Consider the following 16,168-nt stretch of genomic DNA (forward strand, 5'->3'; position numbering starts at 1 on the left):
TTTATGGTTAAGAGCTAATGCTGATATTGCAGTTTAATGTTCTCTTGCCATTGACTAAACATTGAAATGCAGCCAAAGAAATTGATCCTGTATATTAGTACAGTGATTTGTTTTATATTTTAAAAATAATCATTACAGTTTTAGAGTTTGACTGGCTTATGGTATGAGCTATCAGAGCTGGTCCCCTTCACAATCATATGGGTAATGAGAAATTTTAAATTGTCAAACATTTTATAACAGCACATTTGATCACCTTATAAGATGCACTTACAATTAATCTAAAAACCTCTGAAGCTTATGCAAAAGCTAGCTTCAGCTGGCATTGGATCCAGCCCATACTCATTTCTACTACAGAGTGGTACTTGGGCTATTGAGTGCAGTTGCCGTGATGTCTGTCCATTTATAAAGATGTTTTTTGCAAATATCTAGTTGGTCTAATAAAAGATACCACCTCTGCCACAAGTGCTGGTTCCTTGTCCCTTTATAAAGCACATGAGCTGTGCTGGTATCTTCTAATGCCACTCATCCATACCATGGCATGACTTGCATAAACTCCGTTTCTGTCACCCTAACTCCTGTGGAATAACACCCCATTCCTTGTGTAGTCCTGTGGAAATAAATGATTTGAGAACCTTTTAAAAAAATCAGTAAGACTACCTGATGACTAAGGCACTAGGACGTGCGAGTTAAGGTGGCAAAATCTGTTTCACCATAAATTACTCAAGTATACCAGTGCATCTTGTGTTTCAAGTTGGCCACTCCTACAGCATTTCAGTTTCACTGGAGAGTAGTTAAGTGTTTAATTCCAATGATGTGGTCCATAAAATTTAATTTAAATAAATAGTTGCACTGAAATATAAGAAACCTGTTAAGATTAGTCATTTATCTTAAAAGACTACCTCTAAGTATTGACAAATATATCAAGTACAAGTTTTTCTCCCTTGCAAGAAAACTACCTTTTTTAATTGACTTTTTTGTCTTTCCCTTGTATGGTCATTTACTATGGATTTTACTGTGTATGAACTAGTTTTTATCTGTCTGAAATTTGTTTTCAGTAAACATTTTGATCTCTAGAAATTGATCAGCTTCATCAATTGTTTTGTAGTTTATACTAAATGTTATGTATTTTGTGGGGAGGAAAAGCATTAGATACTTTAGAATAATTACCTTCTCAAGTCTGAGTATGCATATTTCCCTAAGAGTCTTAAAAGAGTGAAATTGAGTTTTTGAAATTGATACAAATGCTTGTTGTACAATGTTTGGGGGCCTTTTTCCTATTTTGAATTCAATTATGCTTAATTTAACTTGTCATTAAGAAGGTGTGGTCCTACCCTGAAAACTGTATTAACAGTTACAGCTTTTTAAGAATGCTTTCATCTGATACTACTGAGGCAAATATGTTCCTTCTTCTTTTCAGTTAAGCACTGAAGAGAGCCGGAACACCTCTGCCTTGCACCTCAAATTCTTTAACTAAATTCCAATTTCAGAGCTTGGTTCTGCCATCACTTTCACCTCCATGAGGGCACAACTGGGTCTGCAAAATATTTTCAGTACCAAAAGTCCATGAGAAAATATTTCAGACCTAGAGATGGCATACTGGCACTTTAAGAAAAGACAAACAACCAACCCCACCTTTTTACTTGTGAACTGAGCCCATACAATAAGTCGTAGCACAATATATGTAAAACATTCCTGTGTCGTATTCAAGTTCTCTTTTCAGAATAGAACTGCATATAAACATGCTACTTCCAAATTCTTAAATTATAGTAGCTCCTGTTATTAGCAGGATCCTAATTATTTGGAAAACTTAAAAATATGGACAACATACAGTGGCTCAGAAATCTCTTTGAGAACCAAACAACTTTTAGTGATAAGTGTGGGTATTTTGGGTCTAATTGAGAAATCTTACTCAATGGCAAATTATAAAACATATTTACCTCTAGACAGCTTAATATTTCAAAAACTGATGAACTTGACTTTGTTTTGAAATATTCTGTACTTTAAAATTGTCTTTTTCTTATATAGTAAAACCAGCTCCACTAGAAATAAAACCTCTGCCTGAGTGGGAGGAATTACAAGCCCCTGTTAGATCTCCTATCACCAGAAGTTTTGCACGAGAGTAAGTCTCATAACTTTTCTTATTTTAGATTATTTGTTTTCTTTGAAGAGTGTGTTAATGAACATCTGTATGGTCTTTCCTTTTTCTTAGCTTCTGTAGCAGAGACTTTCCTTTTGAAGTATGTATGCATGTGTGCCCATAAACATGTCAGCTGTATGTGTGTTTGTTGTACAGTGAAGTGTTTTGAATATAAAGAACAGTGTATAACCGGAAAATGCAACTCTGGTAAACCTGATGTAAGAATTTAAACTCTAATATACTTATTTCTTTTTTGTTTACCAGGAGTTTTAAAATATTCAAGTTTTATTGTTTGTAAAATAATTCCTGGTAATTAGCTCCTCCAGGTTTCCTATGTCTCCCAGACCGGATTCAGTTCATAGCACAACTTCCAGCAGTGACTCGCACGACAGTGAAGAGAATTATGTTTCCATGAATCCCAATCAGTCCACTGAAGACCCAGTATGTAATATCTACATCTTAACTACTCTTCCGGTGCAGTCCTTGCTTTTAAAACATGCAAACAAAAATCCTTTTTGTCAACCAACAGCCCTTTCTTTTCTTCTTTTTTCTAGATACATACCTCAATGAAGTAGAATGTTTACTTTATTTTAATAGGGTATTATTAAGCAATTTAAGGCTAGAATTGCTCATTTAGTAAAAGGCCAGGTTAGTATGCATGGAACAAATCTGAAGACGTTTTGTTCGAAGTGTTTAAAATGTATTCTTTCCCAAGGACTTTCTTCTTTCTGTCATCTTTGCTTCTAAACTGTGTCAGGACAGTTGCACATTATCAGTAGGGAAAAAATTATGCTAGTATTCTTCAACTACATTTAAAGGCTTTTTAAAATGTAATTTTACAAGTTAACGTATTTCAAAGAAAAATGGAAAGAATGAGAATCATAGGAAATCTTTATTAATATTTCATGTTCAAATTTTCTATCTTTTATTTCTGATAGGGCTTTGTTTTTAAGAATTAGTTACAGCGTATAAAATTAGTTTAATTTATTTAGAGTGTTGACTCTATTAGCTCTTGGTATGTTACTTGTAATTATTCTTTGAAATGTATCTGAATAATGCATGAGTCTCACAAACAGAAACAATTTGCAGTAATATTTTACAATAACATCATAATAATAAAAAAATCCCAAGTTCTTAAACAAAAACCTAGTTCAGAATGGCCCTTCACTTTGGGAAAGTTCATAGCTGTAGCCATAAAATTTCAGCCTAGGCTTGTCTCTGTTTATCTGTTACAAGTTTTTACTGTTTAGAACCCTATTTAGTGGAGATTATAGTTAAAAAAAAAAAAAAAAAAAAAAAAAAAATTCCAAACATTTTTCATCTTCAAAGCACTATAAAATTATTAACTAATTCTAGCAGTCCCAAGAGGGAAATAGGGGTAAGTAAGAAGTAACATCCCATTTTACAGGTGGAAAATTGAGATACTGAGATTATGAATTGGCTACGGCAACAAGTAAATAATTAGCAGAATTAGAAATTGAGAATTAGTATTACTGGGTGCCTCTACACATGCGAGTAATGCAAACAATAAATTCCAGAGCAGTTCAAGTTGGAGTAAACTGCTTCTGGGCCCAGTGTCTACACATGCACCCAAGAGAGCAGCTATTGAGCTGGAGCAGAGTAGGTCCCTGGCTGATTGGGCTGACCATGCTCAACCTATGCCCCCAGTTAGTGTCTACAGGTGCATTCCAGTGCAGTGAATTACTCTGCCATAAAATAGTACTGTACCCAACAGTACTATCTTACAGAAGAGTTAATTAGTTTACTGCACCTTAATACCGATGCACATGTAGACGGTGACACTTTACTGTGGAGCTAACAATTCTACTCCGCAGTAAACTATAGTTGTAGATGCACCCTCTGTGTTCTTAAGATGCCACTTAAGAAAATTAATTTTAATCCTTAAATGATTTGTTTTAATACCATATCTAGATGAACTAGCCATTTATTCATATTTTCTGCTTTCTTGCATTTTTAATTTTCCTTGAGTGTGGTACAAAAATGCATTTTGTTTTCATTTAACTAAATTTCAAGTTTTTGTTTTTAATAGACATTTCCTGCTTGTCTGATCATATGTATAGGTCCTTTTCTATATTCAGAGTAATATGTTTTCACTCTTTCCAGAAGTAGTAAAACTACAGCATTAATAATTTAAATATGAAATATACAAAAACAGAAACTTAAAAGAAAAACAATTTTCAAAGAACATCCTGACAAAGAAATCCAATATTAATTAACTCGGGTTTTCTTGTTTTTTGTTTTAAATTCCAGCCATTTGTATGTTTTGTTTTATGTTGTCCCAACAGTGGAAAAAAAAGAGTTGATGATACTGGAATAAAATGAAATTCAAAACAAACATGCAAACATAAAAACTGCATTTAACCCATTAATCATTTTATTTCCCAGTAATCTTGTAATGTCTATCAGGTTTCAGGTTCATTATTCTAAAATGCACTAATATTTCCTTGGAGGTTTGGGAAATAGCTGTATTAACTTTCTCATCCTTTTCTGTCATCGTCTTAAATATACTGCTCCCACCTGTCATACTTCAGTTTTATTTTGTAAAATGAGCAATGTTCAGGTTTTTCTTTCAAGTTGCTGTCAGCCGTACCCTTTCTGTCTTTCCTTCTGCCTTGCTCTTCATTTTTTGCTGACTGCTGCCCTCTGTCTTCCTTTTTTTCTTTATCTTTTAGAGAAGAGTCCTTCTATTGTACTGTTCCTATAACACCTGTTAAGAGGGAGGGATCAGAATGGGAGAGGACAGAGGAGGTGAGGTGGTAAAAATCTGGGCTGACTGAAAACTAGGTACATGCCATATGATTTAGTTCATGTCAGGTAGCTTTTCCCAAAGTTTCCCTGGTTATCTTAATCCTGAAGTTTTATCAGCTGAATAATAATTCCTTTTGATTTTTAAATTAACCATGATAGTTTTTGAATGAAATGCAAAAGTATCTCTCAAAATTTAACAATTTTAAAAGGCCAGGTGTTCCTCAAATGATCTGTATTACTAATATAATAAAATACAAGAGTCTTCCTTTTAAGTAATGTTAAACTTGAGACACGGTATGCCAGTCCAAAAATCCTTACTATGTCTTTAACTCACACTGTTGAAAGGGATGTATAGCGTAGGTGGAAGGCACAGCTGTTTTAGAGCATCTGCCTTAAATTGGTCTTTTAATTCCGTGTCCCAAGCTTAACATTAATTAAGCCTAACTTCTGTTTAGCATACTAGTTCATTAATGGCAAGTTACAAAATCTGCATTGCTTACCAGCTCTTTGACCAGTTCCCAAAACTTGTCTGTCGAGGCAGTTTTTAACAGGCATGGACATACTACTTCCATGTACATGTACTACTTAGAATTTTCATAGTTGCTGATTTGTATTTGTATTATAATTTCAGATTCTGTTTGCTAGCAACAGTCTTGATGGAGGAAGCAGTCCTATGGTAAAACCTAAAGGAGATAAACAAGTAGAATATTTAGATTTGGATCTAGATTCTGGAAAATCTACTCCACCTCGTAAGGTACACAAAATTTAATACTTTAATTTTTTTTTTTTACAGTTGCTCTGATATTCAAAATGAAGGTGTCTTAAGGTTTGCTAGATTAGGTGTGATTCTTCTACTCACTCCTCATGTCTCAGAAAGAAAGCCTACTCAGCAGCTTCACCTCTGCCTGTGGTCAGTCATAGGCCATTGAGAGTGTGCTGCCATTCAAGGGATTTTTTGTGGAAGAGAATTGACTCTTCCCTGAGGAAGTTAGAGCTATTCTAATATCCAGGAGTATCCAACAGTCTTCTGTTCTTCCTCCTTCCCTGCCTCCGGTATAGATGGAGGGCAGCAAAACACCGGTCCCCTGGTAGTCTACTAAGGAGTGAGCTGTCAGAGAGCCCCATAAGGACCCTGCTGTGCAAAGTTTCACAGAAATTCATGTTGTTAAAAGTGAGTGCTTCTCCGTGACCACAGATGCTGACTTGTGGAATGGATATGAGATATTCTTGTTCCAGGTTCCTCTTGGGATTTTACACTAGTCTATGAGGGCATAAGATTTCCAAATGTCCAGGTAGCTAAGTTTCTTCATCTCTTAGAGCAAATTTAACTAAGTAAAACATCCGCTTGGAGGGTTCTTCCCCATAGCTCTTAAATATTATATACAGGCTGTCTCTCCTTTCCTGCAAAAAAAAAAACCCCAAGGAAACTAAAATCTTTAAAAGGTTATATTTGTATCAGGCATTAAACGCATACCAGCCATCCCAGTGCTGGCTCTCCTCACATCTTTCAAATCTCAACTATGTTTTTCCAGTACGAACAAAAATTGTGAGCTGTTCTCTGTGTTGCCTGCTATCTTGTTACAAAATCCAGGTTTTTATATGCAATGACTTTCAGCACTTAACTGTCCATTTGGATAGGTGAAATTATTTAAAAAGAAAATAATACTTTCACTGTCTGTAATACAGTATTACTTCCTTTAAAAAGACTGATTAGGCCTTATTAAATGCATAGCTCCATTATAAATTAAATTGGCTATAATTTATTGTATATTTATTTTTATTTTCCTCCTTTTTCACTCTCCATTTCTTTTCCAGAAAAAAAGCAGTGGTTCCGGTAGCAGTGTGGCTGATGAAAGAGTGGATTATGTTGTGGTTGACCAGCAGAAAACGCTAGCACTGAAGAGCACACGAGAAGCATGGACTGATGGGAGGCAGTCTACAGAATCTGAAACACCAAGTAAAAATGTAAAATGAAAATACAGCTTTTTCTTCATAGAACAAAAAAAGGGCGTCATTTGTCATTCTGCATTTTGAAGAAACACTGAACCACAACTGCAATGTTGCTTGACTGTATAGTACTTGACAGTTCACCGGTGTACAGCTTCCTACCTGAACAGGATGGGAGCTAAAGGACTCTTCAAATACAGCAAAAATGTTAAGATCCTGTATTGTGCTTTGTGGCATCTGGATAACTCACAAAATGTAAATAGTGTGTAAAATAGTATTCCTGAGCTCCCAGAAACATTTTGTCTTGTACTTAACACATCTGTAGTATTATTAAGTTTATGCACTTTTTCAGTTACAGTGTTGGTTCAGGTATTCCTAATTAGTGTACCGTAATGCCTAATTCATTTTGAGAATTTTTTATTACAGTACTATGCATTACAATTTTAGGTTAATTAAGCTACTTGTAGATATGGGAAATTAATGTTTGAACTTGATTTTAACAACTTAAAATTGATTTAGCAGAAATAGTTTCACAATTTAATAATCTACTTGAAATGGCAAGAGATGACCATTAGTTACATACTGTTTTATATTTAATACATGCAAGGAATCTTTGGAAGTCTACAGGTTACCTTCCTAACAAAAATTGCTGTGAGTTAATAATAATGAACTTTATTGGTTTTAGACCTAGAATTTTGGCTTATACATTAGTTGTTAGTGGTAGATCTTCTATTGTATTTTATTAATGACAGTGTTCTGTGTTCATTGGGTGAAGATTCTGCAGGGTAGGATCTTACACTTTTAAAGACTAAATAATTAAATATCAAGTAAGCCTGCAAACCACTGATGGCATGCAGTAATGTTGTGATCTCATACCTATTAACAAAAAATAACCTTTATATTATTTACAGAAGGTAGAATATATAAATAATCAGGTACGTACTGAGCACTGTTGTGCTAATACACTGATCAGGTTTAGACAATGAGCTTTAGTTTTGTACTATTTAGAAGTCCTACTTTTGGTTTTCAGTTTGAGATTAACAGGACAGTTTGACATTCACTGTTCGTAGTACTAGCAAGATACTGTGATTTTGAATTAGACAGTAATTCAAATGGAAATACTATGTATTGACACCATAGTGCCCTTCCTATGATCCTTACTTTACTTAATCTCCTGCTTGGCCTTATATTTAAATCCCTATGCAACTGATATTTTATATCTGTGTTTTTCTAAAAATAGATACTATACCTGATCCCATCATACACCATGTGTTGCTCTTTCCTGGTACAGGATTTAAAGCTTTATGTACTGTGATCCTTTCATTTTCACTATGCCAGTTTCAAATAATGGTCTGCCTTGGTTTAGAATTAATTTAGCTGTCAAGAAGCAAATAGAGGTCTTCAATTATGTAAATGATTTGTTAAATTTATGTCTGAATTGAAAATTTACTAACACTTTTTTACACAAGTACCCTTGAGTAACTCTTGATGGATTTTGTTTTGTTTTCTTTGTTTTTGGTCCAGACTTTTAAAATGTTGAATGAGCATACAGATGTGGTTTGTTTTTTTTTCTGGCATGCTGGCCTCAGTACGGTGCCTAACTTACAATATTTTCCCCCAATCTACAGTATGTAAATTGTCTCATTCTTAATAAGGGTTCTTTTTAAATTAGCAATATTTTGATGCTTTCAATGTTTGTTTTTTTTAAAAAAAAACTAAACATAATGCATTTTGAGGTGAATTTTAAATAAATCAAATTGCTCAGTTTCAATGTGTATACTCTGTCCAGTGAAGCCACAGAACCATAAATATAAAAAATATATGGCAAAGTGCATAAATTTTAAAATACAGTTTTCTTCTGTGAAACGGCCAGATTGTGGGTACAGTACACAGCTCTTATAAACATCTGAGTCCAAAATGTTTTCAAAAGTGAATTGCAGAGAAACGTCTCTGAACAGCAAAAGTTAGGCCAAATCTTTCTCATTTTGAATTGAATGGGAGTGCTGCAATGGAGTGTATTCAAAATAAGATTGGACTGTTTGGGTACATCTACATAAGACGTTTACTGTGGAGTTGCCTAATTAGCTCCACAGTAAAGTCTCAGCATCTACACGTTTGGCTCTTTTAGGCGGCAGTAAACTAATAAATGATGCTGTAGGTTAGTACTTGTCAACACAAGTACTATCCTACAGTAGCATCATTTAGTGTGCAGCAGTGCATATATAAACACTGATGGGACTGGCTAGGGCACAAGGGTGCTTCAGTGCGGGAGGTATTTGCTGCTTAGCCCAACACTGGAGCATCATCATGTCACAGCCAGCCTTTCTGCAGTACATTGACCTGGGTTGGAGCAGCCCCAGACTGACAGGCTGATCCCCACTGCGTCCACTGCCAGCTGGGGCTGCTCCAATCTGGCTCAATGTGCTGTAGTCCTGGGCACACGTGTAAACGAAGCACCCAGCAGCAATAAACTCCAGTGCAATATGCCTCAAGAGTTTATTGCATCACATTAATTGCACATGTAGAGGCAGTACTTATTACTAAACTAGTGTGTCTTTATAGAAATAGAAGCAGTTACATCAAATAGAAAATAATTTGAAGAATTGAAGCATTCTTATTTATAATTCTTATTCAATGTTAGCAAATTTTCGTTTACTGATACTACAACTGAAAGATCCTTAACTATAGCATTTGGTAGTCAGTAAAAGAGTAGTCTCATTTTGGCATATTAATTCCAAAAGTTTCAATGGTACTATTGCAGCAGGGCTGGTGAGCCTTTTTTCCTCCTGTGCCAGTCTTTATACAAGCATCCCTCCACTGGCTTCAGTGGAGTTCCTCCTTTTTAAACTGGAATTGCGCCTTGAGTTTTTCCTGAATAATGGCTGGTGCTTATCAGGCATCATTGAGAATGGAAACAAATTACTGTATTAACCTAAATTCAAGAAGATAATTTAAGGCAATCAATAAGTCAGTTCTATATATGGAAAATGTATTTAATTTATTTTATTTTTCCATGTATAGAACCTAATTTTTAGAGGATGATAGATTTGTCCCCTCCACCACTGCAGCAGGGCAAGCAGCAGCAGGGAGGGCAGGTGGTAAGGAGCAGGCAGTGTGGGGATCAAGTGGCCTGACCTCTGCACCTTGCTTACTGCCTCCTGTCCACCCACTGCTGTCTGCCCCCCAACACTTGCCTGCTCTGGTGCCTGCCCCCCACCAGTGCTTGCATGCCCTGTCTCCCCCCCCCACCACAGTTCCTTCGCCCAAACCTGCACCTTGCCTTTTAGCACTTGTCTCCCACACACACAGCTTACCATCATTTACCTTCTATCCCAGCTCTGGGTTTGGTCCTCCTTGAGCCCCGACCCTGGCCCCAGGTTGGAGTCAAAGCTGCAACTGCAGTTGCTGCCACCATCACCGCTGTTGCATGGTCAGGCAGGACCAGAATACCATGTGCTCTGTGTCCTAGGCCAGAGCCAGAGCTGGAGGACATAGGCAGTGGAAGGAGGTTGGGGGGGGTGCTAACTGGGCTTAGGTCACCCAAACACAGGCAGCAGGTAGGGCCCCAAGGCAGCTTGGCCGCAGGCTGTTTCAGTGGGGGGGGGAGGGGTGTGCACACTCATACCCTGCGCAGCCAGGACCACAGCTGGTTCAGCTGGCAGGTAAGTTTCTTTCAGTCTCCGTTCTACCTGGGCTTGAGGTGGGGGCAGATAGAGACCCCCACAGTGTAGGAGGGAGTGGGGTAGGGGCAGGGGTGAATTATTCGCCCATGCCCCGCTCCCTTGCTGCACCTTGGAGATTGCCCCATGACCCGGCCTGGCCAGGGCCCTGTCCCCCCTTGGCTGCCCTGCACCATGCCTCTGGACGATCTGCTGGGCTCTGATTGCCCCACAACTTGGCCCAGCTGGGGCTCCATTCACAGTGAATGCCAAGAAAAGAAGCCAAGGAGGGGTCACGTGGCCCCCCAATCTGCACAGGGCAAGGGCAGGCTGCAGCTGTGGGTTGGGATCTGCCTGCTCCCCTTTGAAAACGGCACGGGATGGCACCTTGTACCACCGCTGCTTATGAAGCCATGCCACTTTTCAAGGAGGCAGCAAGGTACGCATGGAGGGAGCAAGCAGACCCAACCCGCAACTGTAGCCTGCCCTTGCCCCATGCAAAGATCAGGGGGTTACATGGCCCCCCCTTGGCTCCCCAACACCGTACCTCTGGAGGAGCCACCGGGCTCCACTGGGCTCTTCCCAGGGATGATATGGGGTAGGTGCAGGGGTCCTGTGGGTTCCATCTCCTTTGGCCTGGCATTGCAAGGCCCCTGGCTCCAGGCCCCCCCTGGGCAGCATAGGGCCAGTGCAGGGAGGCAGCTGGGGCCACTGCGGGGCTGGGTAACAGTGAATTTGCAGGGGCCACCAGTGCCAGGTAATGACCCAAGGCATGGGGGAAGGGGTGGGTGCAGCGGGCCACAGTCCCGACCCCAGGCCTGGCTCTGGTCTCTCAGGCCCTTTCCCCTCTTCCCACCCCTTCCCTTGGAGACTTTCCTGTTGGGCAGGGCATACAGGCTCAGTGCCCCCCCCCCCAATTTTTTCTCCCTCTGCCTATGCTGGAAGGTAAGCAGCAGTGGGGGGCAGGGTGGGAATGGGACAGGCAGCAGGAGGCAAGAGCAGAGGGGCAAGTGGTGGGGGCAGCAGCAGTGGCTCCAGCTCTGATCCTGAGCTGAGGTTAGAACTGCAGCAGCTGCCTGCTCCCTATTCGCTCCCCTCTCCCCCCACCCCATTTGTACTCAAATCCAGGAGGTGGAGCTTCCCCCCACCTCACCTTGGATTCAAGTAAATACAGCATACCCTCACACAAAGATCTGCACAGGCAGGGATTGAAATGGCCTTGAAACATGGAGTTTCCTTATTTACCCAACAGGTGAGGAGAGTTCAGAAGAATTGCAGAGGAAGCAGAGGTGTCTATGAAAGGGAATCTTTCATTTCCACTGGGGCCTGCTCATGTGTCCTTCACATGACTTTAATTAGAATTGTGTCTGATCAGAATTATCAAACTGACAGTTTTATTCTGCTGTACTGCTTAATACACAAATAAGAATCCGAAGATTTCTTTGAACCTTTTAACCACTTAAGTCATTCAGAGCCATGTTTGAAACTGAAAGTCTTTCCCCAGATTTAGACACCTGTATTTATATACCTAATATACATATGTGTTTCCACCCCTTTTTTTCTGCCTCCTTTTTCAGAGGTCGTGAGTACCAGGAATTCCTTTTGATCTTGACGCATCTCTTTAGGTTTCCAAGTTATCCCACTGGTGCCTGATTTATCTGGTAAGTGCTTATTGGTGTCACCACTGGAGTTACAGAATATGTTTTAGTTTATATTTGTATTTATTAAGTAATCATAGTTTTGGTTAGGAAAAAAATTGAATAAGTGTATTTTTTTAAAAAGACACTTGTTAAGCACCAGTTTCTAGACTCTGCAGAAAATTGTAGACATGGTGCTTTTAAATTTCATGTTATAGTAGTTTTTTCAGCTGTTTTGGATTTTGATTGATTTTTATTTTTATCAGTTGCCTTGTCCCAAGGACATCCAAAGAGAAAGGAGGTATTAATACCATCTCATTTGAAGTAACACAGCTGAGTTAGGTTGTGTGCTGCCTATTTTTAATCCTGTTAATCTGATATCTAAAAAGTGCTGAACTCTAGCTTTGGAGAAAGTAGAGGTAAAGCTTGGGCCCACAGATCTATTGTTATTAACATTTTTATTAACTTTATGGAGGCATGTGTATATTCCAGTGGTGGATTTCACGAGGAGATGACAATAAATGTTGATGCAAAAGAATTTGTCCACAAGGTGGGTTGAATATTCTTTATTCAAAGCTCTAGCTTGCTTCCATTAGCATAATACTTTGTGAATCATGGATCCATTGTTCATCACATTATCCACATTGAACAAGGATAATATAAGGCACAAAACTATCTGTTAAACATGTGTCTGTGACTTTAAAGTAAATGCAATTTGAATCTCCTGAGTGACTCAAAAATGGGATTATATTTCAAGGTTAGTTGCATCAGTCATCTAAGACTTGGTTCCTTCTCAGCAATTTATATTTGGCACTTCAGTGTGAAACTTCCTCATAACTTTCCCCTTGCTCGAGATGTTCTTGACGTGCCATATTTACCTACAAACAACTCAAGCCATTTTTCCCAACCTTCCAAAATTGGGATGCGTGTCTTTAGTGGGAAAGCTGATTTTCTTTGTAAACATTTTAAATTGGGCTTTTTCAGTTCTGTACACTGGCAGTTTTGACACAGTGCCACATGTGTAGCTTATAGACAAATCTGACCACTTTAATTATGTAATTTAGATCTCATTGCTCCATTTAGCTACATGGGAACCATAGGCAAGTCTAAAGCCCTTGTACTGCGCTATGAGCTAAGTGAGATTTTTATCACAATTAAATTTAAGCTTAGCTATTACCGACTGCAGCAGACAATTGGGTTGAAAGTATTGCTGACTCTAAGTAAAGCCACCAGCAGTTAATGTTAAATTGTACTCTTGCAGCACTGTCCTGGAAACTTACCAACCCAGTAACAAATCAACTTTTTCTATGAAAAAAAACTGGCATGAAGAACTGAAAGATACTAGCCTGTCAAAAAGTAGTTATTATTATGACTGAGTTAATATAATTTTGTAGTATTACCACTTAATCTGTCTGGGATTTTTTTTCTTAATCAGGTCAGCTAATTAGTATCCAAGCCCAATCTGGGTTTTGAAGTGCAGCCTTTCTCTGCTGCTTTCTGGTTTCTGCATGAGTATGGATCAGTTTTTATGAGGGTTTCCTTCTAGTTCTTTCTTACTTAACATGTGAAAATATTAAGTGTAGAATGTAGGCGATCTAGAAAGTGCTTTTTGGAAGGCATGATCAAGCATTACACGTTTGTAGATTGGTGTGTTGACTGACATGCATGAAATACAAAACGAGCTGAGGTTTGAGGTTTTTTTAAACTGAACAAGTAATTTAGTATCTCTGGGTGTGGATCTCAACCTGCCAGGCCCAAAGGGTGGAACACAATAAAAACAAAGGAAGGAAACTTGAGATGTTGTATGATTAATTCTTTTTATAGGAGTTGTTTCCCATAATCTATTTTTTATTATTCAATTTTATTACATTAATTTGTAATAAAATGGTAGGATGGCAGTAGCTGTTTGGACATGAAACAATCTGAGAGTTTGTTATCAGGAAAAGGATATCACTTCTAGAACTCCTTTTAGGAAATGCTTATTAGAGCTCAAGATTTCATTGAGAAATTTGCTCACAGAAGCAGCAGATTAAAACATATAATATGGGAAGATTTACTGCCTGCTTTGGTTTGGTTGACTTCTTTTAATGATTTAAAAATATTTCTTTGTGTTTTGTAATTTTGCAATATAATACATAACACCTAAAACTCATTAAACAGTAGACACTTTGCTAAAGTCAAATAAATAAGCTATTATTTGACACAGTGCAGAAGCTAAGCACAGAAAGAACAATTTTCCTCTTTGTAGACCACAAAGCCTGCACCTTACAAAAAATGCCTTTTTTTAAAAAGGTTGTAGCAGGGCACTGGGGTGCCTGCTACTGGTGAGTAAGTAAGTAGGGAGCCCAGCTGCTGGTTGTCCAGGGTAACCAGGTCAGCTGACCGGAAGGGGCAGGGCCTGACTCTTATAAAACTCCCAGAGTGAGGCCAGGCAGGCAGTTCCCTGCTGGTAGCCCAGGGGGAAAGAACTCTGCTGGAGTGAATAATGAGTAGACGCCAAATTGAAGGTATGGCCCGAGATTGGGGATGGATGGAACAACTCTGATGTGGCGAGCGGAAGGTGGCTTAGAGTTATGTTATAGCCAAGGGGCTTGTGTTTTGTTTACTGTTCTAACCAGAGGACTGGGTGAGGCTATAAGGGGACAGAGGAGGCCTCATAGGGGAGCCACGGCAGTGTGGGAGCCCCAGCCCCGAGCGTGGGCAGTGGGAAGCCCTGAGGTGGGCAGCAAGAAGCCCTGAGCATGGGCAGCGTGAGAAGCCCCAGAGCAAGGGGGCGCCAAGAGTGACGGGCTGCGGAGAGACCGAGTGCCAGAGGGCACCAAGAGTGACGGGCCGCGGAGAGCCCAAGTGCTGCCTGAGTCCCAAGAATGACAGGGGCTGTGGCTAAAACCGAACAACGTCCAGTAGATCTGCGAGGCTTGGGGCATGGTACAGGGGTAGTTGGAGCCACGCATAGCCCATAAGGCTGGGGTGTTCGGAACCCTGTTATATAAATAAGGATCAGGGTAGCAGGAACCATGACCAGGAGGATGAGAGGCAACTTCCCTTTAATTTTTACAAGATCAAGACGTGGGGGGCAAGAATAAGGGTGCTTTAACCCAAACGTGGCATGGTAGGGGGAGCTAGGGGAGAGCACGGCAACCCTTGGACATTTTTCCCCACCTGGTACATAGGTAATTTACTTGACTGTATTGGTGTAAGGTCAAATCAAGACTTTATCAGAGACTCAACATTTGGAAATCAAAGCTGGTAAAATTAAGTCTATCAAAGTTAATTTTCTTTCAAGTGTAAGAAGTTTAGCTGCAGCTAATCAGCAAATTTTCTATATTTCTTTAAGATTTTTATAGCACCCATCACTCTTTCCAAGCATTTTCTTGGTAAATTATATCTCAGTAAAAGAAATGAGTACTTGTTATATATCCATATTGAAAAGAATCTATGGAAATGTAAATGTAATTACATAGCAACTTTTATACATGCTGTCTGAGCTCTTTTCCAATTGCCCTTGGGTGTTGTGTGGGTGTGGAAAGAAGTGCAGTTTTATATCACTTACCCAAATGACCTGGTGTGATGTAGAAAACCAAAGTTCTTCACTTATAAAAGAGGTGCAATGTCATATAAAATCAGACTTCTCAATGTGTTACTAGTGTTACAAATGATTTTCCTTTTTTTTAAATGAAAAAATGTAAATGTTTTAATTGGGGGGAAAGGTTCATATAAAGATTTATTTAAGTATGAATATTTATTATTTATTTAGTACTTTAATAAATATCTAATACTTTTACCTAAGGGCGTCTAGAGTCACTCTGGTATACTGTATACATCACTGAGATAGTTTGAAACTAACTACCCTGGATACTGGTAGCAGTCTAACCATGGCAGCATGGAACATAACATGGACTACAGAATCTACCTTAGTAGAATAAATGAGCCTATATTGGGGTCTATGCTGCCGCAGCTAGCAATAACTCCAGTATAAGGACATTCCTTTAAAAGTGTCTTTGAGTTTGGCTTTCTAT

At 38.9% G+C, this 16,168-nt stretch overlaps 1 protein-coding gene and 1 long non-coding RNA gene across 4 annotated transcripts in view; both read left to right on the forward strand.

Annotated features, from left to right (window-relative positions):
* The window catches only part of GAB1 (GRB2 associated binding protein 1), a 137,845-nt gene extending 129,303 nt beyond the window's left edge, over window positions 1–8,542 (forward strand). For all 3 annotated transcript variants that reach the window (XM_019534410.1, XM_019534409.1, XM_019534411.1), the window contains 4 exons: window positions 2,026–2,119; window positions 2,455–2,578; window positions 5,538–5,660; window positions 6,722–8,542. In XM_019534410.1, coding sequence (XP_019389955.1) covers window positions 2,026–2,119; window positions 2,455–2,578; window positions 5,538–5,660; window positions 6,722–6,880 — 500 coding nt within the window. In that variant the 3' untranslated portion in view covers window positions 6,881–8,542. The remainder of the gene's footprint in view (window positions 1–2,025; window positions 2,120–2,454; window positions 2,579–5,537; window positions 5,661–6,721) is intronic.
* A 5,337-nt stretch (window positions 8,543–13,879) lies between these two features.
* LOC109309635 lies at window positions 13,880–15,792 on the forward strand. Its single transcript, XR_002100990.1, has 2 exons — window positions 13,880–14,441; window positions 15,323–15,792. It is a non-coding gene; the product is annotated as an uncharacterized LOC109309635 (long non-coding RNA).
* Window positions 15,793–16,168: the final 376 nt, after the last annotated feature.

This window comes from Crocodylus porosus, unplaced genomic scaffold (genome assembly GCF_001723895.1).
Source record: "Crocodylus porosus isolate Cpor-Errol unplaced genomic scaffold, CroPor_comp1, whole genome shotgun sequence".
Taxonomy (NCBI): Eukaryota; Metazoa; Chordata; order Crocodylia; family Crocodylidae; genus Crocodylus; species Crocodylus porosus.